This window comes from Bos indicus x Bos taurus, chromosome 9 (genome assembly GCF_003369695.1).
Source record: "Bos indicus x Bos taurus breed Angus x Brahman F1 hybrid chromosome 9, Bos_hybrid_MaternalHap_v2.0, whole genome shotgun sequence".
NCBI classification, from domain to species: Eukaryota; Metazoa; Chordata; class Mammalia; order Artiodactyla; family Bovidae; genus Bos; species Bos indicus x Bos taurus.
This window is the reverse complement of record NC_040084.1, coordinates 10,139,527-10,163,553: the sequence shown is the minus strand read 5'-3', so window position 1 is coordinate 10,163,553 and position 24,027 is coordinate 10,139,527. Positions and strand designations below refer to the sequence as shown.

General features: G+C 43.8%; 1 protein-coding gene across 1 annotated transcript in view; it reads left to right on the top strand.

Moving 5' to 3' along the window:
* The window catches only part of B3GAT2 (beta-1,3-glucuronyltransferase 2), a 93,847-nt gene that overhangs the window by 27,181 nt on the left and 42,639 nt on the right, over window positions 1-24,027 (top strand). Inside the window, exon 2 of the mRNA XM_027550879.1 lies at window positions 9,022-9,166. Within this exon, the coding sequence (XP_027406680.1) occupies window positions 9,022-9,166 (145 nt within the window). The remainder of the gene's footprint in view (window positions 1-9,021; window positions 9,167-24,027) is intronic.

Sequence of the window (24,027 nt, the reverse complement as noted above, 5' to 3'; positions counted from 1 at the left end):
AAGGAAATCAGTCCTGAATATTCATTAGAAGGACTGATGCTGCAGGTGAAACTCTAATACTTTGGCTACCTGATGTGAAGAACTAACTCTTTGGAAAAGACCCTGATGCTGGGAAAGACTGATGGCGGGAGGAGAAGGGGACGACAGAGGATGAGATGGTTGGATGGCATCACCGACTCAATGGACATGAGTTTGAGTAAGCTCCGGGGGTTGGTGATGGACAGGGAAACCTGGTGTGCTGCAGTCCATGGGGTGGCAGAGTCAGACACAACTGAGCGACTGAACTAACTGACTGATAACACTGTTTTTCATATTAAATATATAGGAACAGCCCTCTTTCTTATCTGTGCAACAGTGTTGCCTCCCTGTGTACAGTAAATCCCCTACATACAAACCTTCCGATTGTGAATTTCAATGATGTGAACCTGCATTTGCGTGTTCAATCACACAAGTAAGTTCTTGTGTCTGGTGTACATTGTCATGTGTGTGCATCCTCTACAAGCAGATGTACTTGTAGAGTACTAATAGAAGTACTAATAGTACTAGAAGTACTCTAGTACTCCTAGAGTGCTACTGTAGTCTAGGTAGTACTGTACAGGAAAGCACACAAAAGCAAACCACTTGTAGAGGATGCACACACATGACAAAGTAGATGTACTTGTAGAGTACTAGTAGAAGTACTACAAGTAGTACTTATACTACTAGAAGTACTCTAGTACTTCTAGAGTACTACTGTACTCTAGATAGTACTGTACAGGAAACCACACAAAAGCACAACCACTTGTACAGGATGCACATACATGACAACGTACACCAGAACCATGAACTTAGTTGTGTGATGGGACATGAAAATGCAGGTTCACATCATTGAAATTGTACAGTGTCTTTATTTCAAGCCCAGGATGTCACCTATGAAGAGAAGAAAAGGAGCTACTACCCAGATGTACCAGGCCATTTTTTCAAGAGGGTAGATAGAATTGAATCGAGTAAGGAACCTGTGCCATCGGTGTCAGGTGTGAGTGAAACCGCAGCTTGCCCTCCGTCTCCGATCGCTGACGACCCTTCAGCTCTACCATCTCCCACCTCCTCTCTCTCCCCCAGTCAGTCGCTCTTCTTACCTGTCCACTTGATGCCAGCCCCTGCAGGCCCTATACTTCTCAACGTACTGTACTGTAAAGGTGTTTTATTTTTTGTATCTGTTTGTGTAAAAAGTATTATATGTCTCCTAGAGTACAGTATTATATACACGATTATTAGTTGAATACCACAGCTAACTTTGTTGGACTCAGGAATTCATCTCACATGCTAGTGAAGTAATGCTCAAAATTCTCCAAGCCAGGCTTCAGCAATACGTGAACCGTGAACTTCCAGATGTTCAAGCTGGTTTTCGAAAAGGCAGAGGAACCAGAGATCAAATTGCCAACATCCGCTGGATCATCGAAAAAGCAAGAGAGTTCCAGAAAAACATCTATTTCTGCTTTATTGACTATGCCAAAGCCTTTGACTGTGTGGATCACAACAATCTGGAAAATTCTGAAAGAGATGGGAATGCCAGACCACCTGACCTGCCTCTTGAGAAGCCTATATGCAGGTCAGGAAGCAACAGTCAGAAATGGACATGGAACAACAGACTGGTTCCAAATAGGAAAAGGAGTACATCAAGGCTGTATATTGTCACCCTGCTTATTTAACTTATATGCAGAGTACATCATGAGAAACGCTGGGCTGGAGGAAGCACAAGCTGGAATCAAGATTGCCGGGAGAAATATCAATAACCTCAGATACGCAGATGACACCACCCTTATGGCACAAAGTGAAGAGGAACTAAAGAGCCTCTTGATGAAAGTGAAAGAGGAGAGTGAAAAAGTTGGCTTAAAGCTCAACATTCAGAAAACAAAGATCACGGCATCTGGTCCCATCATTTCATGGGAAATAGATGGGGAAACAGTTGAAACAATGTCAGACTTTATTTTGGGGGGCTCCAAAATCACTGCAGATGGTGATTGCAGCCATGAAATTAAAAGACGCTTATTCCTTGGAAGGAAAGTTATGACCAACCTAGACAGCATATTCAAAAGCAGAGACATTACTTTGCCAATAAAGGTCCGTCTAGTCAAGGCTATGTTTTTTCCAATGGTCATGTATGGATGTGAGAGTTGGACTGTGAAGAAAGCTGAGCACTGAAGAATTGATGCTTTTGAACTATGGTGTTGGAGAAGACTCTTGAGAGTCCCTTGGACTGCAAGGAGATCCAATCAGTCCATTCTGAAGGAGATCAGCCCTGGGATTTCTTTGGAGGGAATGATGCTGAAGCTGAAACTCCAGTACTTTGGCCACCTCATGTGAAGAGTTGACTCATTGGAAAAGACTCTGATGCTGGGAGGGATTGGGGGCAGGAGGAGAAGGGGACGACAGAGGATGAGATAGTTGGATGGTATCACCGACACGATGGACGTGGGTTTGGGTGGACTCTGGGAGTTGGTGATGGACAGGGAGGCCTGGCGTGCTGCGGTTCATGGGGTCGCAAAGAGTCGGACACGACTGAGCGACTGAACTGAACTGAACTGAACTGAGGAACAAATTGGACTTACGAACATGCTCTCAGAGTGGAACTCACTCTTATGTAGGGATTTACTGTACTTGTGGCTCATCTGGTCTGTTTTCCAGGTGCCCACTTTGCAGGGAGGACTGTCCCCCGTGAGTACAGACATGTAGGTTCAGCTTTGGGGGCTGTGGTAGGGGGTGGAGGGGGACCGGGGGGAGCAGGGAGGGCTAGCCTGGTGCTGCTGCAATCTAGCTGCTGTAACTATAAAGGACTCCAGCCCAGTGCATCAGATCGTCAAGGACCCCAGACAGCTTGGGGCTTTACTACGTCTCCATTTAAAATGCAAAACCGCTGTACAGGCCAGTCCAGACTCTCCTCTCAGGCTATGTATGGCCAAATGCTCCGCTGTGATCTCTGGTCTACACGGTAACTGAGGGCAGAAAAAGTGAGTGAGAACTTGACTCTAGGCTGGAGAATAAGTCTACATCATACCCTACGCATCAGGGCCGGATAGAGAAGGAGTAGTCACTCCAGGTGCTCTGGAAAGAAAATTTTAAAACAGACTTCATATTTAACACAGTTTTGGAATTACAGAAGAACTGAGAAGATGTGAGAGAGTTCCCCCATATTACACACCCAGTTTCCCCTGTTGCTAATGTTATATATCAGTATGTTACCTGTGTTACATGTGTTGTAATGAATGGATCAAATTCGCTACAGTCTATTCTTTATTAAGATATCCTTAGTATCTACCAGGTATCCTTTTTCTGTTCCAGGAGCCTTTTCTGGGCACCACATTACATTCAGTCATGTCTCTGTAGGTTCCTCTTTGGCTGTGATAGTTTCGCTGATTTTCCTTGGTTTTGATGACCTTGACAGTTTGGAGGAGTGTAACTGAAAGTGTTAGTCTCTCAGTCCTGTCTAACTCTGTGCAACCACATGGACTGTAGCCCGCCAGGCTCCTCTGTCCATGCAGTTCTCCAGGCAGGAATACTGGAGTGGGTAGCCATTCATTTCTCCAGGAGTTCTTCCCGACCCAAGAATTGGACCTGGGTCTCCTGCAGTGCAGGCAGATTCTTTACCACCTCAGCCACCAGGGAAGCCGTGTTTTTAATGACTTTGACGCTTTGGGGGAGTACTGGTCAGGTATATTGTAGCATGCCACTCCACTGAAGTTTTTCTGAGGTTTTCCTCATGATTAGAATACGGTTATGGATTTGGGGGAAGAAAAGTGTCATTTCCATAATATCAGGTTAAGGGTACATGCTATCTACACTTTTGTATAGCTCGTTATTTTGCATTGTTTCTTCTCTAGTCACTGGGAGCTCTTTCAGCTGGCTGTGTTCTTCAGACAGACCCTCACAGATGTGGGTTCGTGTGGGATCTTTGCCTTTTAAACCCTTCCTTACTTTCTGGCACTGCAGGATGATTTAGGCTCATCTTTTGTATTTCCCATCTCTGTGCTGGAATTGGCCATTTCTCCAAGGAGCCCTGGTTTATCTTATTAGAAAGATCCACAGAAGTTAGAAAAGCCCATGGAGAGACAATGCTATTTGCAGCATATCAAGGGCACATGACTTAAAACTGTGGACGGTATCCTTGAGGTTTCTCCACTGTGAAGTTTCTTCCACACTGATCTCTCTAAAAGGAAGTTACTATGCAGCCCACACCAAAGAAGCTGGGAGTCAGCTCTACCTCCTTGGCTGGGAGGAGGGCCACCTACATTCAGAATTTGCAATTCTTCTGCGTGGGAATTTGGTATATTCCCCATGTGCTGATGTATTCAACCATTTGTTTATATACTTCGGTTATATTTGTGTTTAGTGTTTATTTTGTAGTTTGTAATCTAATTTTGTTGATCAAATTGTTCCACCTTTGGCCATTTGGTAGACTCCTGTGGGCCTTTTTATATGCCCCCATCAATGTGTACTTTTTGTTTGTTTTTGTCTTTTTTAATGTTCCCTTGCTTTCTGGCTCTGAAGATGCCCAGGATCATCATGGATATTTCTGCCCCAGCCCTGGAGTCAGCTGCTTCTCCAAGTAGCTCTGGTTCCCTTTATTAGAGCATGGTGTTAGGGACCATGATCTGGAGCCAGGTGGGCTCGGTGCTGCTGGGGAGGTCACTGCTTCCAGGCCCCTCAGCTGACAGAGCAAGGAACTGCGTGTGTACTAACCAGAGTGCACACGTGTCTATCTATTGCTGTTGTTTAGTCTCTAAGCTGGGTCTGACTCCTTTGCAATTCCATGGACAGTAGCCCACCAGGCTCCTCTGTCCATAGGATTTCCCAGCCAAGAGTATTGGAGTGGCTTGCCGTTTCCTTCTCCAGATCTTTCAGACCCATGGATCCTGCTTGGCAGGTGGACTCTTCACCACTGAGCCACCTGGGAAGCCCTATCTATAACCGTCTCTATAGTAAGCTATAACCATCTATAACCCTCTCTATATGAAGCTAAACATGAGTGCATACTGACATCTCCAGCTCTCATCCACAGCCACCTGGGTCATGCTGGTCTTCTCTTTTCCCATCTGTAAGTTCTCACTCCAGCAGTGGGAAACCTGGCTCCCAGCAGCCACTGTCCAAAATGATCTATTTTATTAAGGAAGGCAGGGGAACATTCCTGTCCGCGGCCTGAAGCACTTGAGTTGCCTTCTTCCTGCAAAGTCTTAGGCTTCGTGTCCATGGTGGCCAGTCTTCTCGTGCTGTGGGCTTAGCTCAGGTCGATGTCCCAGAGGAAGCCTCAGTGGGTCCCAGACCAGATCAGAGTCTCGGAAATGAACCTCACAGCACCATCTGCTCCCCTTAGAGCCATTATCAGCATCAGATTTAAGTAACTTGTTTTGCAGTTGATTGTGTTACTGATTTTTCTTTCCCGGAACATTGGCTTCATAGGCACGGACCTCATCTACCTCACTCAGGGACTGGCACTGGACGCATATGAGGTATGTGACTGATATTTAGTGGAAAGATACAGGAGGTGTGAAGAGATGTGACGTGTGGTCTTCTAGACTTTCTACCCAGTGACACAAGAGAAGGGTTGAATATATAACATTAGGGGCATTTCTGCTTCTAGAATTCTTAGCTCCTTTAAGTAATTAGCTTGTGCCCCTCAGAAGTTCGTGCTCTGTAAATGGTTGTGTATGGAAATAAAAATTTTCTGGAAAAAAAGAGAAAAGATCCTGGGCAATATCCAGTTATGTGAAGGACACGGTGTGGAGTGAATAGAGCTGAACCAAGGAACTGTTAGTTGAAAGAAATGGATGGTGAATCAGATGCAACAAAGAAAACAGACATGATGCTAATTTTCAGACTTGTTCCAAAGAAAATTTATGGATGTGTTGGATCATATAAACATAGCTTCTCTGTTGGAAAATACCGGGTGTTTATGCTCAATATTGGAAAGGACCCTGGGCTCCAGGTGCACACTTGCTGTGTCTTCATCATATTTGCAGCTCTCTTTCCTGTCTGTCTTTAGTTCTAAATGTGGATTCTGCTACACTGAGGGTGATTTTTTTATTGTGGATTTGGGGTGGCTTTTTTGCCACTGAAATTATTAGTTTAAAAAGAAGGATATGGGATGCAAAATTCTTTATTGTAATTCTACTCCTTGAGGTTGCCTATAGCATTTCATGTTTCGTAAGATCAAGGATTTTGCTCATTTCCCTTTGGAAAAAAATAAATACAACTTTCACTTACCAGTAGGTCTTAAAGGAAGCTACAGACACTTGTTTAACTTTCAGTTTCACTCTAAGGGCATTCTGATGATAATGGATGTGTGATCTGAAGTGTTCCAGTCCTGCAGCTGGCCGCTAGCTGTCTCCCAGACAGGGACCAAAGCCTTGTAGCTTAAAGCTGCAGGAACAAAGTTGGCTTAAAGAAACAGGGGCTGGTTGCTGGTAAGAGTCACCAGACGTGGAGTCAGGGCAGTTCCTTGCCTCCCTGCTCTCCTGGAGGAGATGCAGACAAACCAGCACCCCCTGCCCTGGGGAGTTTGAAGGCATTTAGACTGGAGGAGTGTGGAGATGTACCTAACACATCTTGTGGTCCTCCAGCCATTGGGTCTGCTCGTGATTTGGGCTGGTTGCTTGGGAGTCCTGTCCATTTCACTGGGAGTCACAGCGGGAGGAGTAAGTGATAGAGTGTGGCTCTGGTGTTGAATAAAGAGGACAAAAATGCCTTTGGGGGCCAGACCTGGTCTTAACGTTGTGAATCTTATTAATATGCAAAGTGCTTCCTCACTCTCTTAACATCTAGCGCTTTACTCCTCGATTTCAAACTGGAGCTCACACCAGGCACCTGGAATTGTGCTGTGACATAGCTGCTGCTTTGTGCTAAGAAAGTGGGAAAGCTTTTAAATATTGGAAATTATTTTAGTTATAGGAAAATTTTACTTATAATAGAAACAGTCATCATTACATCCCCCTCCCCTCAGAAAAGAACGTAGCTGCCAAGGACTCCTTAAGGAGCAGTGGTGGAATGAAAAGGGTGCAGAACAAAGATGGGTCCCTGGGGTGACCTGCAGATGCTCTGTAAATAGCTCTGCTATTTTCCTGTAAAATGCCTGGCACACTCTGTAATGCAATGGTCCTGTACTGCCAGGCTGTGTGATGCAGGATTCCACACTGAATCTCAGAGGCATACATACATGGCCAAAGCATCTGGATCTTTCTGAAGCTGTAGACTACAGGCATCCCTAGATACCCATGGGAGATTGGCTCCAGGACCCACTGCGGGTACCAAAATCTGAGGATGCTCAAGTGCCAACCTGGACCCGCCGTATCCACAGGTTCAGCATCTGTGGGCTCCACCAACTGTGGATATGATGTGCTGCCTGTATTTAAATGACTGACATTTTAAAATTTAGCATGCTTGGAAATATAATCCTACCACATCACCTGTGTTCAATAGTCATTGCTTCTCCTTTAGCACCCAATCCTCTGAAAAAATAAAACATGAACAGATGTTTGATCTGAGCTACTCTCGGGAATTTGGAGCATGCAAACAAACCCTGCATGTTCTAGCATGAAACTGGCACAGAAGTGTGAAGAGTCACTTCTGTGTTTCATCTTGTTACCCAGAACCCTAGGCCATTCTGGAATCTGTGGGCAAAATCCTTCACGTTTTTCATGGCCCTGTTTAAAGTGAAAAGCCAGGCATTGAACCCATCTGGCCGTGTTTCCTAGCCCCTGTAGGAGTGTTCCCAGTTACGTGTGTTCTACTCTTTAAGGAAATTTCTCTTTTCCTGTTTCCTGTCTCCTTCCATTCTTTTCCTGTCTGTCTGCCTCTTTGCCCGTGAGGTACCTCTTCATAGCACAGCTCATCCTGATCTCTTGCTACACATGACTCACATATCAGGTATCACGTGGTGCTTACATCCTTATCAAGAATGTTTCGGCCTTTGCTGTATGCAGGCACAGCCTATGTGTTGTCAGGAGGACACCCACCCAAGTCTGAGATGGGGTCTGCTTACCAGCTTTCCACATTTCAACATTTAGTGCTCCAGGAAAAAGAAGTTTAGGAGCTGAAAAATCACAGGCATTTTAAGGAAATATCAAAAAAAGGACACAGCACTATTTTCGTGCCTTGTTAGACACAAGGCCATTTTGTCACTGTAAGAAAAACGTATTAGATTTAATTTGGTTTTTCAGTATGCTTGGCATGTTTGAGATATCAAATGAAAAAATGGAAATGTCTCCGTTTTCTGCAGTGTGCAAGGAGATGGGTCTGAAGGTGGAGTGAATTGAGAAGAGGACTGTATTTTTGTGAACTTTGCGTCTTTCCCCTTAAAGAAATCTAGGAGATAACTTCTGGTTGAGGGCTGTCTTTGACCAGAGCCCCACCAAGCACAAGAGCGGGTACCTGGAGAGGACCAGAGATTCCAGCCACTGGCATGGGGCATTTGGCCAACTGCCTTTGAAAGGCAGTGAATTTAGGGTACATTTTTCTTTCTGTCAGTCCGGAGGGTGCCTGGTGTCTGTTCTGGATCTGGATCCCATTATGAGTGTTCCCAGACAAGACCTCTCTGTGTCTGTCACAATGCAAAATCAGAGCCAGCCAAGCCCTGTGACTTCTCTGAGCGGAACTCCTGCTGTTACTGGATGTGCGGTTCCCTGGGGGTCAGCCAGCCTCCTCACTTCTGGAGGTACGGAGTATTGTTGCAGATTCAGCTTCGAGACAAGTAGACAATATCTGATGGCCACAACTTAGCTTCCAAGGAGGTGAGCGATGTTCAGACACGGACCCATTTTATCTCTCAGCCCTGAGCCCCTGACTGAGCCCACGATGGCACAGGACAGTGGTCCCCAGCAGGGAATCAGGGAGCCGTCTACCAGCAGGAGGGCTCTGTTCAGAAACCTGCGCCTTTTGAACATCTCCACTCCCCTTTCCCCCTGTTTCTTCTGTGGCTCACATTCCTTTCCTCCTCTCAGGGTCTTTTCCCTAAGGAACCCTCAACCACATCTCTTTCCGCTTTTGTAGATGAGAACGACACGCAAGGTCTCAGTCTGGCCGGTGGGCCTCGTCGGTGGGCGGCGCTACGAACGTCCGCTGGTGGAGAATGGCAAAGTCGTGGGATGGTACACTGGCTGGAGAGCAGACAGGCCTTTCGCCATCGACATGGCAGGTGAGGCGTGTGGATGGCGGGGTTTGCTCCTGCAGGACTGTCCCCGCTGTCTCTCCAGTGTATAACTGCACCAGAGGAAGCCCGCTTTGAAAGACTGCTTCGGTTCAACTCTAGACTGTATTACGTTCAGCCGATGAACTATTTAACTAAACCCTCAAAGCAGGCTTTGCGGGTAATTCAAGGAGAAATCAATTTTGGGAGTGATTGGAAAACGCTCATTCCATTTTGTCGCCTGTCCATACAGCCATCAGCCATCCCTTTTCCAGGGGGGTGGGTTGGCGGGAGGAGAGCTGGTGGGGGCCAGACATGGCCCAGGCTTCACAGGCTCTGCAGCCTGTACCTCTCTGTGCTTTGTCTACAAGTCCAGCTGGTTATAATATATCACATGTGTACTGGTTATCATATAATCACATGTGTTATAATATATCCCATGTATAATATATATAATATATCCCATGTGTAACATATCCCGTGTACTGGTAAATGGAACAGGCATATGGTATAGGCAAACCAATCATTTTAATGATTATTGATACATTTAGGGCTTATTGATACATTTAGTAACTAAAATATAAAATTGGATGACTGGTTGTTCAAACATGGATTAACATTAAATATAACTGTCTTCTGAAGTTTTTGAAATGAAACTGTCTTTGACGTTGGTTGAAGACCAACCAACTAAATTGAATAAAACCTACAGTAGACCACAAATTCTAAAATGCTGCTTCATCACAAAGTGACTCATTTTCTAGGGGTTATATAAAATGATGCCTATGATTACTCTAGAAGGATGCAGTTTGAAACATAAGACTTAGAGGCAAAAAAAAAAAAAAATCACTGACATCTATAACCTAGAAGATGAAGGCAGAGTTGCTTCAAAATTGATCTCATCCATCTTCAGGTCTGAAACAGAACTCTGTCTGTCAGCCTGGGCTTGGTCAATCTTTTGTGTGTTATTTCCCAGCTGTAGTCAGAATCACTACGTTCGGAATTGTGATGGGATGAAGGCTGTGTTCTGACTGGCTTCATCACTTTAATTCTGACAGTACTATAAATTTGAGGGAGTGAGACCATGAAGGGGACTAGGGATAAAGCTGCTGAGGAAAGCCTTGTGGATGGCTGTTCCACTGCCCTGAATCACGGGAAAAGACAAGCTAGGGCATCCTAACTCCACGTTTCCTGAGTGCACACATTTGGGGACCATGTGTCATGGTCTGTGACCCTTCCCTGATCCTCCTCTCCCAGACCCTTTCCCTGCATCCTGACCTCTCCATTGCTCTTCCAATCCAAGCCTTACTCCTCATCCCCCAGCTCTTACAGCCCCAGAGCTGAGCTGGCATCTCAACCAAAGCATCTTCCTGAAGGCAGACAGAGAGGCAGGTCAGCCATATTTGGAAAGTCTCAAGGATTCTCAAAAGAGTTATCTCCTCAATCCAGTCTGAGTTTGTGGCTCTGAAAGTATGACTGACTATAACTTATAACATGTCTTTTGAGAATCCAGGTTGTTTTTTTTTCTTCTGTTCAGAAGTGTCCCTTTGAGCAGAAGACTTGGGTACTATTAGGAAAAGTTTTGTGCTTCTCTGGGACTTGGCCTCCTCATGCAGAATGAGGGAGTGAGTGACCAGTCAGGTCTTCTCTAATGAATTCCTCCTTTCCCTGGCTTCCTACCTTGGAAGTCCAAAGAAAAGTCCAGGTCGCTGGATTCTAAGTGAGGGTGTGACTGCTAACACAGCCAGCTAGCAGATAGCTGGTCCTAATTGTCCCCAGAGCCTTGCCTGAACTTCCCAGGAGCATCTCTGCCCATCACCCTGCAAGGTAACTTCAAGGTGAAAATAACATGGATACCTCTTTCTGGATTTTGCTGTAAGAACTTTATGTAGATGATCAAGTATCCAGTAAACAGTAAGCCCATTGAGTGTTTTGCATTGCTTCCTCCAGAGTTTGGATACAAATAGATATATCCAAAATTCAAGAAAGGCACATGGGTTTTGTGATTTAGGCTGGCTAGTGATAAGATATTTGATGCTCTTTCACTGCCAAAATCTCTGGGAAACTTTTCTCCATGACATGACTTATAGTTGGATTTTTCTAAGCCCCTTATTATATTTCAAAGCATAAGAGCTATCATAAAAAATGAATGATTTGCTTATTTTTTATTAATTACCCTTATTTTAAAATAGGAATAAAATTTCTGTCTCAAAGAAAACAACTTTTGAAACACTAAATTCTTTTTTTCACACATGAATTTGCTTTGCAACTAGTTTTCGGCAAATTATTGATATTTTTGGACATCTTTATGTGACAGTGATTTGGTTGATAAGATAAAGATCTGACTTTGAGACAGTTTGTTCTCATTCTAAAACTTGAAATTCCACAGCTTTGTTTAGATTCCATATAATCCATTTATTCTTAGTGGGACAAGAGGAAGATCTTTTAGATGTTCTTGTACAAATGATACTTCCCACCTCATTTTCAAGGGACAGATACACACAGTCACTATCCCTAGAGAGAAGGAAGCAGAAAACCCACTTCCCTGCCATACCCAGGAAAGCCTGAGAAGCACTGCTTTAAAAAAGGTTGTAATAGTTGCACTGGGGGCCTGCATTGGAGCCTGGGCCTCGCTTGGATTGCCACAAACTGATTAAAAATGTAACTGACAGCTGCATGGGGACCTGGGTCCTTGGGCCAGCACCAGCCTGAAGGCCCACGTGGATTGTGGAGCCAGCCATGTGAGATTGTTACCCCGCCCTCCTTCAGCCCCACAGCCCCACAAGAGGAACATCCCTGTAGCCAGCCAGGCCAGGGTCCAGGCTCCCACCATCACACTCACAGGAGCCAGCCCAGCCACAGAAGAAGAAGGCACACAGCCCACAGAGGAGGCACCCCTAGAGCATATAGCTCTGGAGACCAGGGAAGAGCAGGTTGCGGGGCCCCATAGGACGTCTCCTGCATGAGGCCACTTCCCCAAGATCAAGAAACGTAACCAGCCCACCTAACACACAGAAATAAACAAAATTGGGCAAAATAAGGAGAGGGAAGAATATGTTCTAAATGAAAGAACAGGACAATCTCAGAAAGAGAACTAAACGAAGTGGAGATAATGAATTCAAAGCGATAATTATAAACAAGCTCATTAAACTCAGAAGAATGAATGAACATGGTGAGAATTTCAACAAAGAGCTAGAAAATATAAAGAAGAATGGATCAGAATTTAGGAATACAATAAATGAAATAAAAAATACACTAGAAGGAATCAACAGTAGATTAGATAATACAGAGGAACAGCTCAGTGATCTGGAAGACAGAGTAGTGGAAATCAAGCAGAACAGAAAAAAAAAAAAAAAATTTAAATGATGGTAGTTTAAGAGACCTCTGGGACAACGCCAAGTGTACTAACAATCACATTAGAGGGGTTCCAGAAGGAGAAGAGAGAGAGAAAGAGGTAGGTAAGTTATTTGGAGAAAAAAGTAGCTGAAAACCTTCTTAACCTGGGAAAGGATATCGACATCCAGGTCCAAGAAGCACAGAGTGTCCCCAAAAAGATGAACTCAATGAGGTCCACACCAAAATGTTACAATTAAAGTGGCAATTATTAAAGAGAGACTCTTAAAAACATCAAAAGAAAAGCAACTAGTCACATACAAGGGAACTTCCATGTGACAATCAGCTTTCTTTTTGGCAGGAACTTTGCCAGCCAGAAGAGAGTGGCACGATATATTCAAAGTGATAAAAGGGAAAAAAAAACAGGAATACTCTACCTAAGAATACTCTACCTAGCAAGGTTAGTATTCAGATTTGAGGAGAAAGGATTTTAAGGTAAGCAAAAGTTAAAGGAATTCAGTACCACTGGGCTTCCCTGGTGGCTCAGCTGGTAAAGAATCCACCTGCAATGCAAGAGACCTGGTTTTGATCCCTGGGTTGGGAAGATCCCCTGGAGAAGGGAAAGGCTACCCACTCCAGTATTCTGGCCTGGAGAATTCCATGGACTGTATAGTCCATGGGGTCACAAAGACTTGGACACGACTGAGCCACTTTCACTTTCTTTTCTTTCACTTTCAACCAGCTTTGCAAAATATGTTAAAGAGGCTACTTCAAAGAGAAAAGACCACAACTAAAAATATGAAAATTAGAGAAGGAAAAAAATCTCATTGGTTAAAAACAAATATATAGTAAAAGCAATAAATCAGCTGCTTAAAAAGCTAGTAGGAAGGTTAAAAGACAAAAGCATAAAATCATCTGTATCCACAATAAGAAGTAGTTAAGAAATACACAAACAAAAAGATGCAAAATAATTACACTAAATAGACTAAATGTTCCAATCAAAGGACATAGGGGAGCTGAATGGATAAAAAAACAAAATCCATGTATATGCTACCTATAAGAAATTCACCTCATCTCTAAAGACACATGAAAACTGAATGTGATGTCATGGAAAAAGGTATTCCACATAAATGGAATTGAATAGCAGGGAATAGCAATACTTACATCAGATGAAAGACTTTAAAACAAGAAATGAGACAAAGAAGAATATTATGTAATGATAAAAGGATCAACCCATCAAGAAGATATAACAATTATTAATGTATATGCACCCATTATAGGAGTACCTAAATACATAAAGCAAATATTAACAAACACAAAGGGAGAAAATAATGCAATACATTACAATATTAATAATAGAGACTTCAATGCCCTACTTATATCAGTGGACAGATCATCTAGACAGAAAATCAATAAGGAAAGTTGGCTTTAAATGACACATTAGAGCAAATGAAATTAATAGATTCAGAACATTTCATTAAAAAACACCAAAATATATACTCTTTTCAAGAGCACATAGAACATTTTCCAGGATAGATCACACAAAAAAAGTTCCAACAAATGTAAGAAAGTTGAAATGATATCAAATGTATTTTCTGATCATAACAGTATGAAAACAGAAATCAAATACAGGAAAAATAATGCAAAAAAAAAAAAAAAAAAAACGAAATACTTGGAGACTAAACAACATACTACTAAACAACCAATGAGTCTTGAAGAACTCACAGAGGAGGTTTTAAAAAATACCCAGAGACAAATGAAATGGAAGCATAAAGTAACAAAATCTATGGGACACAGCAAAAGCAGTTCTTAGAGGGAAATTAGAGGCATAAAGGCCCACCTCAAGAAACACGAAAAAATCTCACATGAACAATCTAACATTACACCTAAATGAACTAGAAAAAGAAAAACAAAACCAGAAGGTAGTCAAAGGAATGAATCATAAAGATCAGGACACTAATAAATGAAACAGAGAGTAAGAAAAAACAAAAGAAAAGATCAGTGAAACTAAGAATGGTACTTTGAAAAGATATATTGCTAAAGCTTTAGCCAGACTCAGCACGAGGAAAAGAGGGGATCCAAATAAATAAAATCAGGACTGAAAGAGGAGACATTACAACCAACACCACAGAAACACAAAGGATTATAAGCCATTACTATATAATGTCTTTACTATATGTCATTACTATAAAAGTTTCCAATAAAATGGACAATATATTATAGAAGAAATGGATAAATTCCTAAAAATGTATAATCTCTCAAGACTGAATAAGGAAGAAATAGAAAATATGAGCAGACCCCATTACCATTAATAAACTGGAATTGGTAAGTTAAAAACTCTTAACAACTAAAAGTCCAGGACCAAACAGCATCATAGGTGATTTTTATCAAAATTTAAACAGGAGTTAATGCCTATTCTTCTCAAACTATTCCAAAATTACAAAGAGAAAGGAATGCTTCCAAACTCATTTTATGAGGCCAGCATCATTTTGATACCAGACACATCATAGACACCACAGAAAAAAGAAAGGGAAAACAAAGCAAAAATAAATTTATAGGACATCATTACTAATGGACATAGACGCAAAAGTCCTCAACAAAATATTAGCAAACTGAATTCAATAAAACATTAAAATACACCATGATCAGATGGATTTATTCAAAGGATGCAAGGATGGCTCACTATCCACAAATCAAGCAATGTAATACACCAGATTAACAAGCTGAAGAATAAAAATCATATCATATCAATAGATGCAGAAAAAGCTTTTGACAAATTCAACATTCATTTATGATAATAACTCATAAAAAGTTGGTATAGAAGGAACGGACCTCAATATAATGAAGCCCATATACAACAAAAATACAGCCAACAGTGAAAAGTTTAAAGAATGTCCTCTAAGATCAGGAGAAGACAAGACAGCCACACTTATCAATGTAGGAGCCAACTCCTAGCTGGAGGTCTTCTGGAACCTGAGACTGAGCTGTGTGAGCTTTCTGCCGAGTTTGTTTTTGCTGTCTTGGTTTCCAGCACGATGGATTTATTATCACTTCCACTGCACTGGGTTTCCTTTGCATTCAGCTTCCACCACATGAGCTTTCACCAAGTTGGGCTTCTGCTGTGCTTGGCCTCCGCCTCGCAGGGGCCAAGCCAAGGTTGTTTTGGCCAGGTTACATCCGAGTCATGGCCCCAGATATGTTGAGGGAGTGTAATTTCCTCGGTTCTGTCTTGCCACAGCAAAGATTTGAAATGGTGGGCCAGTGTTACAGCTTGGTTACAGCTCCGAGTTTTACTCAGCAAGCAAAGGAAAGTACACCCTCAAGGCGGGAGGGCAGGCCAACCCCAAGTGAGAGGCCTCAATCTTCTTGGCTTCCTTCTTTTATTCATTTGTCTCCTCCCTGCTGAGCCTACCCTATGCAAATTAGGCTAGCCAAGAAGAGGGAGTGTTTGTTTCCCCTGAAGTTCTCACTCCAGTCAGCAAGTTTTCTTTTGTTCCATTTTTGCGGGCTTTTCCCTTTCTTTGTCTTTAAGCCACCACCATTTTGGACTCCTTTTTCCTCTTCTAACTACTGAACAATTACTACTGACACAAGAACCAAGATACTCACCCATAGGATGGAAGGAATGCATGGGAGGCTGGCAGTGGGCTTTAGCAGCTGGTCAGTGGCCACCCTGCTCTGCCAAGCCAGCAAGACCTGGGATTACTTCTCCTGGTTTGTGCCTCAGGCTTTCATTCGCACCCCTCAGGCCTCTGGCCACTGGCTAGTTCTTAGTACCTAAAAGCAGGGCTATCCTCACAATGTTTTTAGCTCTGTTTTGAAGTCAGGGAGTTACTTTCAAGTGACTGACTCACTTTGGCTACTTCCAATGACGTGTCATAAGAACCACCGCTCCCCTCCAGAGTCTCTGCTCCAAGGCCAGCTCAGCAGGCAGACCTTTAAAAAAAGTGATTATAAATGATGACTGTTTGCTTGACAATGAATGGGGAATGACAGGTGGACCCACTGAAGCTCTTTCAGGGGGCTCAGTGGAAGCAACTGTTGAACAGCGCCTTCTTTTTCTTGACACCTGTTGACAAGGACTCTGGTCTGGGTTAATTTACTTGGCAGACCCTTTTTTAGTAGGTAATGCAGTAATATCAGGGCTTCCCCAGGTGGCGCTGGTGGTAACCCACCTGCCAGTGCAGGTAGATATAAGAGACACAGGTTCAATCCCAGGGTCAGGAAGATCCCTGGGAGGAGGGCATAGCAATCCACTCCAGTATTCTTGCCTGGAGAATCCCATTGGCAAATGAGCCTGGGATCCATAGGGTTGCAAAGAGTCAGACATGACTGAAGAGACTTAGCACGCATACATGCAGTAGTATCAGCCCAGATCAGATGATCATCAAAGCCAAATGAGCTGAGCCACAGTGGACGAAGGTTTTATTTACTTCGTGCGTATAAACTCTGCAAGAAAATGGGGAGAGTGACCTTGTTGCCACTTTGGAGCCATATGTAATTTGTGTTTGGTTTTCAGTCTGTGAGTGATTTTTATGAAACAGATAAAGTTATTGAATGAATGTTCTCCATAGAATAGCTTGATGTGTCCCATAGTACATTTCAGTACAGGATCTGGGGACTGACGTGGGACTCTGCCCCTGAGTCAGTGCAGCGTGGCTGACCCGGCAGTGGCCAGTCCTGACCTCAGGACTGAGGGGTGGTAGCTGGAGATTTCCAGAATTAGGTGTATATTCCAGAAACCCCCAGACATTTGCTGACTCTGGGGGCTTGTTCAGCACTTTTCACAGGCAGCCTGACCACCCTGGGTGAGGTGGGTGAGCAGGGTGAGGAGCAGCTGTGTGCCATAACCAGGGTCCCTTCCTGGCGGTAGCTGGGGATGGGATATCCACACTGGGGCTGGGCAGGGGGGAGGGGTGGGCAAGAGGGAGGGGTGAGGTAGGGGGCTGCAGGAAAGAGGACAGAGTGTTTTCAGGGCCCATTCCACTTCAAATAGAGCAGTTCTGCATTTATAGATTGTAACTTCCCTCAAGAGTTCAGTTGATGATTTCAGATTTCAATTGAAGATTTCCCTCAAGCTTTCATTTAGGACTAAGACTTTTGAAAACCATGTTTTCCCTGATAGCAGGGAAGTCCTCAGACTTAGTAATTAGTTTGCTGAGCATTTATGGGCAGCAGGTGTCCTCAGGAGCTCTGTGTGCTTTCTCATTGAATCCTCGCCCCACGAGGCTTGTATTATTGTCCTCATTTAAATATTAGGAAGTGGAGGCCCAGACAGGCTGAGTAACTTGTCAAAGGCTGCAGTGATTGGATGGTGGAACCAGGGTTCAAACTCAGGTCCAGAGATGGTCCTGATGCTGGGCTTTGAATCCCATCCCACTCACCTACAGCCAAGGGATGTGAGCCTGTCTTCTTCATCCACAAATCAGAGGCTGTGGGTTTCTTCCCAGAGTCAGACCTCACACACAGAACATGGGATACAGAACTTTAGACACCCACCTACTCAGATGACTGGTAACCAGGAAGCAGGATGCACTCAGCTGGGGGGTGTGGGACCGTCCACGGTGGGGGTCCCATCCCTGTGGGCAGCCGTGGGGGTGAGGCGCTGACTCCAGCCCCTCCTTGAGCATAGCAGGCTGTGTTTCTTGGTTTCCTCACCTGTGGTTTAGGGATCAGACCACCTGCCTTGGGAGTGATGCTGAAGGGAGAAGAGACATGTGCTGAGGGCCTGCTGTTCTGTGAACATTTGAGTCTGTACCCCTGTGTCTGTTTCAGGTCCATCCACCTGAAAGGTCAATACTGCAGTCCATGCAAAGCCCTTGCTGGGGGGTCTAGATGGACGTTTTTCCTCCCCCTGACTGGTGGACCTCCCTCCTCTTCATTCAGCAAATTGGCTCAGTGGGCAGGATGGCATGTGGAGATAACATTGGCCCCAACTTTAGGGAAAATACCCGCCAGAGAGAATGGTCAACAGGAGAAAAACAAACCAAAAAAAGATCAGTTAAGAATTCAGGAGCAGATACGCCCTCACTCTTGCAGTTTCCCAGCTGAAAAAACTAAACAAACAAAAATGCAGTTGCGCTTTCAAAAGCAAATGCCAGTTGTAACGTGTAGATTTGCAGGGTGTTCTGTGTGGCTGCCCCTCCTCCCCCACTGGTGCAAAGAGGGAGCATCTGTTTTCTGTACAAATACCATGGCTCCTGGGGAAGGTTAAGATGATTTTCTAATCAGGCTACAGGAGGTGGGGCAGAAATGTCCATTTTACTACTTTGACTTTCCCTGGAGCGCCCCAGGGGGACATCCATAGAAGTAATTTTCGTATGGAATCTATTAAAGAGGCAAACAGTTCGTTGGGGGGAATGATGAGAATTAAGGGCTGGCGCTCTGCCCGGCTAACCCGGGGCTGCTCGTTGAATCTGGCTTCAAGCAGTAAGGTCAGCCGGGTTTTCCCTCCACCCCAGACTCTCTGCACTAATCTCACCTTGGTGCAAATTCGCCCGGCGTTGCCTAAGCTAGTAACACCACGCAGAGCAGAATATGGGATGTCGCCGTCTTCTCACGTCTTCTCCCCCGCATTACTTTCTCCCGGGGAAGTTTGTCCAGATTTTCCTTCCTTAGCAGGTGCACATCCCACGCGCTCCCCAGAGCCCTGCCTTTCCGCGCTTGTCCTCACGGTGGCGCTCCAGTGGGACTCCCGCCACCCCGCCCCCTTTGCCAGGGGAGAGGGCCCCAGGGACACAGGTTCACTCCTGCCTCTCCAGGCCTCGCACTGTCGCTGACAGTCAATAGCTGCAATGTCTGCTGAAGTCATGAATATTAACTTGTCTTTCTTTTCTAGATTAAAGATTATCAAAATTATAAGTTTTATAGCTTCTTATTCCTTCTGAGACCATATCACCATTATCTCTTGTGAGATTTTTTTAAAGAGGGGATATTGAGCTGCACCCGCAGAGAGCTCCCTAAGGAGAGTCTTGCTTAGTGGTTCTCAGCCTGGCTACACATCAAAAATGACCTACAGAGCTTTGGAAAAGTACCCAGAAATGGGTTCCATCATTGATCAATTAAACTCTGGATAAGGGCCTGGTGTTGCGGTGTGTATATATTTATTTTAGGTCCTGAGGTGATTATAAACTTCAGCCAGAGACCAGAACGGCTGGTGTAGGTGGTCAGAAGCTTCAGGTTCCTTCCTCTGGTTCGTTCTAGTCCAGTCTGTAGGCTGGGCCCCTCCCGCGCCACCTGCTGAGTCACTCTAGGAGTTTCAGCAAGATAACCCCATGCTTTGGTTATCTTCACCACTGCCTTGTTATGGAGAAGGAGCTTGCATAACTCAATGAAGCTATGAGCCATGCTGTGGAGGGCCAACCCAGACGGATGAGTCACAGCGAGAGTTCTGACAAAACGTGATCCACTGGAGGAGGGGACGGCAAACCACCCCAGTGTACTTGCCATGAGGCCCTCATGAGCTGTATAAAAGAGCAAAAAGATATGACATCAAAGGATGAGTCCCCCAAGTCTGAAGTTGTCCAATATGCTACTGGGGAAGAGCAGGGGAGAACTAATAGCCCCAGAAAGAATGAAGCATCTGTGCCAAAGATGGAAACAACGCTCAGTTGTGGATGTGCCTGGTGATGAAAGTAAAATCCAGTACTGCAAAGAACAGCACTGCATAGGAACCTGGAATGTTAGCTCCATGAATCAAGGTAAATTGGACATGGTCAAGCAGGAGATGGTAAGAGAAAACATCAAAATCTTAGTAATCAGTGAACTAAAATGGATGGGAATGGATGGATTTAATTAATTATATATATAATTTATATTATATATTTAATTATATATATTTAATTAAATTTATATTATATATATTTAATTTATATATTTATATATAAATTTATTTTTATATATTTAATTTAATTATATATATGATGTTCATCTGAATTATATATATATATATATATATATAAATCTCTATTACATTATATTATATATCTACTACTGTGGGCAAGAATCCCTTAGAAGTGGGTAGCCCTCATAGTCAACAAGAGTCCAGAATGAAGTACTTGAGTGCAGTCTCAAAAATGATGGTATGATCTTGGTTCGTTTTCAAGGCAAGCCATTCAACATCACAGTACTTCAAGTCTGTGCCCCTACCACCGATGCTGAAGAAGGTGACCAGTTCTATGAAGATCAAGAACCTCCTAGAACTAAAACCAAAAAAAGATGTCCTATTCATCATAGGGGATTAGAATGCAAAAGTAGGAAGTCAAGAGATACCTGGAGTAACAGGCAAGTTTGGCCTTGGAGAACAAAATTCTCCAAGCAACAAAATGCCCTCCAAACAGGGTAAAGGCCAGCTGAATTCTGCCAAGAGAATGCACTGGTCATAGCAAACACCCTTTTCAACAACACAAGAAACAACTTTACACATGGACATCACCAAATAGTCAATAATGAATCAAATTGAATGCATTCTTTGTAGCCAAAGATGAAGAATCTCTATACAGTCAGCAAAAACAAGACCTGGAGCTGACTGTGGCTCAGATCATGAATGCCTTATTGCAAAATGCAGACTTACATTGAGGAAAGTAGGGAAAACCACTAGACCATTCGGGTATGACCTAAATCAAATCCCTTACAATTATACAGTGGAAGTGACAAGTAGATTCAAGGGATTAGATCTAAGATCATGGCATCCAGTCCAGTCAAATGGGCCTTAGGAAGCATTACTACCAGTAAAGCTAGTGGAGATGATGGAATTCCAGCTGAGCTATTTCAGATCCTAAAAGATGATGCTTTTAAAGTGTTGCATTCAATATGTCATCAAATCTGGAAGACCCAGCAGTGACCACAGGACTGGAAAAGGTCAATCCTCATCCTAAATCCCAAGAAGGGTAGTACTAAAGAATGTGCTAACCATCAGACAATTGCACCCATCTCCCATGCTAGTAAGGTCATGCCTAAAATCTTGCATGCTAGGCTTCAGCATTACATGAACCAAGAACTTCTAGATGTCCAAGCTGGGTTTAGAAAAGGAAGAGGAACCAGAGATCAAATTGCCAACATTTGCTGGATCAAAGAGAAGGTAAGGGAATTCCAGAAAAACTTCTACCTCTGTTTCAGCAGCTACGTCAATGCCTCTAACTGTGTGGATCACCATAAGCTGTGGAAAGCACTTAAAGAGATGGGAATACAAGACCATCTTACCTGTCTCCTGAGAAACCTGTGTGCAGGTCAAGAAACAGCAGTTAGAACCCTGCAGGAACAACTGATTGAGTCAAGATTGAGAAAGGAGTGTGACAGGACTGCCTGCTGTCACCCTATTTGTTTAACCTCTACACGGAGCACATCATGAGAAATACCAGGTTGGATGAGTTACAGGAGGAGAGTGAAAGAGCTGGTTTAAAACTAAATATTAAAGTAAGATCATAGCATCTGGCCCCATTGCTGCTACTGCTGCTAAGTCGCTTCAGTCGTGTCTGACTCTGTGCGACCCCATAGACAGCAGTCCACCAGGCTCCCCCGTCCCTGGGATTCTCCAGGCAAGAACACTGGAGCGGGTTGCCATTTCCTTCTCCAATGCATGAAAGTGAAAAGTGAAAGTGAAGTCGCTCAGTCGTGTCCGACTCTTCGCGACACCAAGGGGGAAAGGTGGAAGTAGCGACAAATTTCTTCTTGGGCTCTAAAATCACTGTGGATGGTGACTGCAGCCATGAAATCAGAAGACAATTGCTTCATGGCAGGAAAGCTATGACAAACCTAGAAAGTGTGCTGAAAAGCAGAGACATTACTCTGCCAACAAAGGTCCGTATAGTCAAGGCTATGGTCTTCCTGGTGGTCAGGTACACTTGTGAGAGCTGGACCATAAAGAAGGTGGAGTGCTGAAAAATTGATGTTTTAAAACTGTGATGCTGGAGCAGACTCCTTAGAGTCCCTTGGACGGCAAGGAGATCAAACCAGTCAATCTTGAGGGTAATCAACCCTGAATACTCACTGGAAGGACTGATGCTGACATTGAAACCCCAGTATTTTGGGTTTCTGATGCGAACAGCTGACTCACTGGGAAAGTTCCTGATGCTGGGAAAGAATGAGGGCAGAAGAGGGCCTCAGAGGATGAGATGGCTGGAAGGCATCACTGATGCAATGGACATGAACTTGGGGAAACTTTGGGAGATGGTGAGGGACAGGGAGGCCTGGTGTGCTGCAGTCCATGAGGTCGCAGAAAGTCAGACACAACTGGGTGACTCAACAACAACCCCATGCTACAAAAGGTTTGCTTCTGCGTGCTGCCCACTCAGTTGTGTCTGACTCTCTGTGACCCCATGGACTGTAGCCCGCCAGGCTCCTCTGTCCATGGAATTTTCCAGGCAAGAATTCTGGAGTAGGTCCCAATTTTCTACTCCAGAGGATCTTCCCGACCCAGGTATTGAACCTGTAGTTCTTGCACCCCCTGCATTGGCAGGCGGATTCTTTATCACTGGCTGCCTGAAATGACCATACTAAGGTTTGAGAACACTTAATAAAATGGAAAACACTACCAATGGCCAAGCAAGAAGAGACTTTGAGCACAGGAGAATCGTTCTTAAAATTATGACGACTGAAAAGCATCAGTAACAATATAAAGACTGCCTATATTCACTGGAAATGCAAGTTTAACCTGCTTTTTCAATTGTGGTATAATACACGTATAATTTACCATTTTAACTATGTGTAAGTGTACAGAGGGGTCAAGTACATTCACACTGTTGTGCAGTGTCCACCACTGTACATCTCCAGAACTTCTTATTCTCACAAGCTGAAACTCTGGACTCATTTGATGACTAGGAAAAAAAAAAAACCTAAAAGTTGAGAATTGTGGTTTATTTGAAGATATTACCAAGGACTTTGGCCCAGAGCCTCTCAGACAGCTCTGAGGGACTGTCCCAGAGGTTAGGGAGGAGCTAGGATACATTAGCATTTTTCAAAATGCCTGAAACAAACAAATAAAAAAATCCATAGTCAAACATCAAATATGCAAATAACCTCAGATATGCAGATGACACTACCCTTATGGCAGAAAGTGAAGGGGAGTTAAAGAGCCTCTTGATGAAAGTGAAAAAGGAGAGTGAAAAAGCTGGCTTAAAACTCAACATTCAAAAAATAAAGACCATGGCATCCGGTCCCATCACTTCATGGCAAATAGATGGGGAAACAATAGAAATAGTGACAAACTTTATTTTCTTGAACTCCAAAATCACTGTGAATGATGACTGCAGCCATAAAACTAAAAGATGTGTGCTCCTTGGAAGAATTGCAATGACAAACCTAGGCCGCATATTAAGAAGCAAAGACATTACTTTACCTACAAAGGTCCATTTAGTCAAAACTGTGGTTTTTCCAGTAGTCATGTATGGATGTGAGAGCTGGACAATAAAAAAGGCTGAGTGCCAAAGAATTGATGCCTTCAAACTGTGGTTCTGGAGAAGACTTTTGAGAGTCCCTTGGACTGCAAGGTGATCAAACCAGCTAATCCTAAAGGAAATCAGTCCTGAATATTCACTGGACGG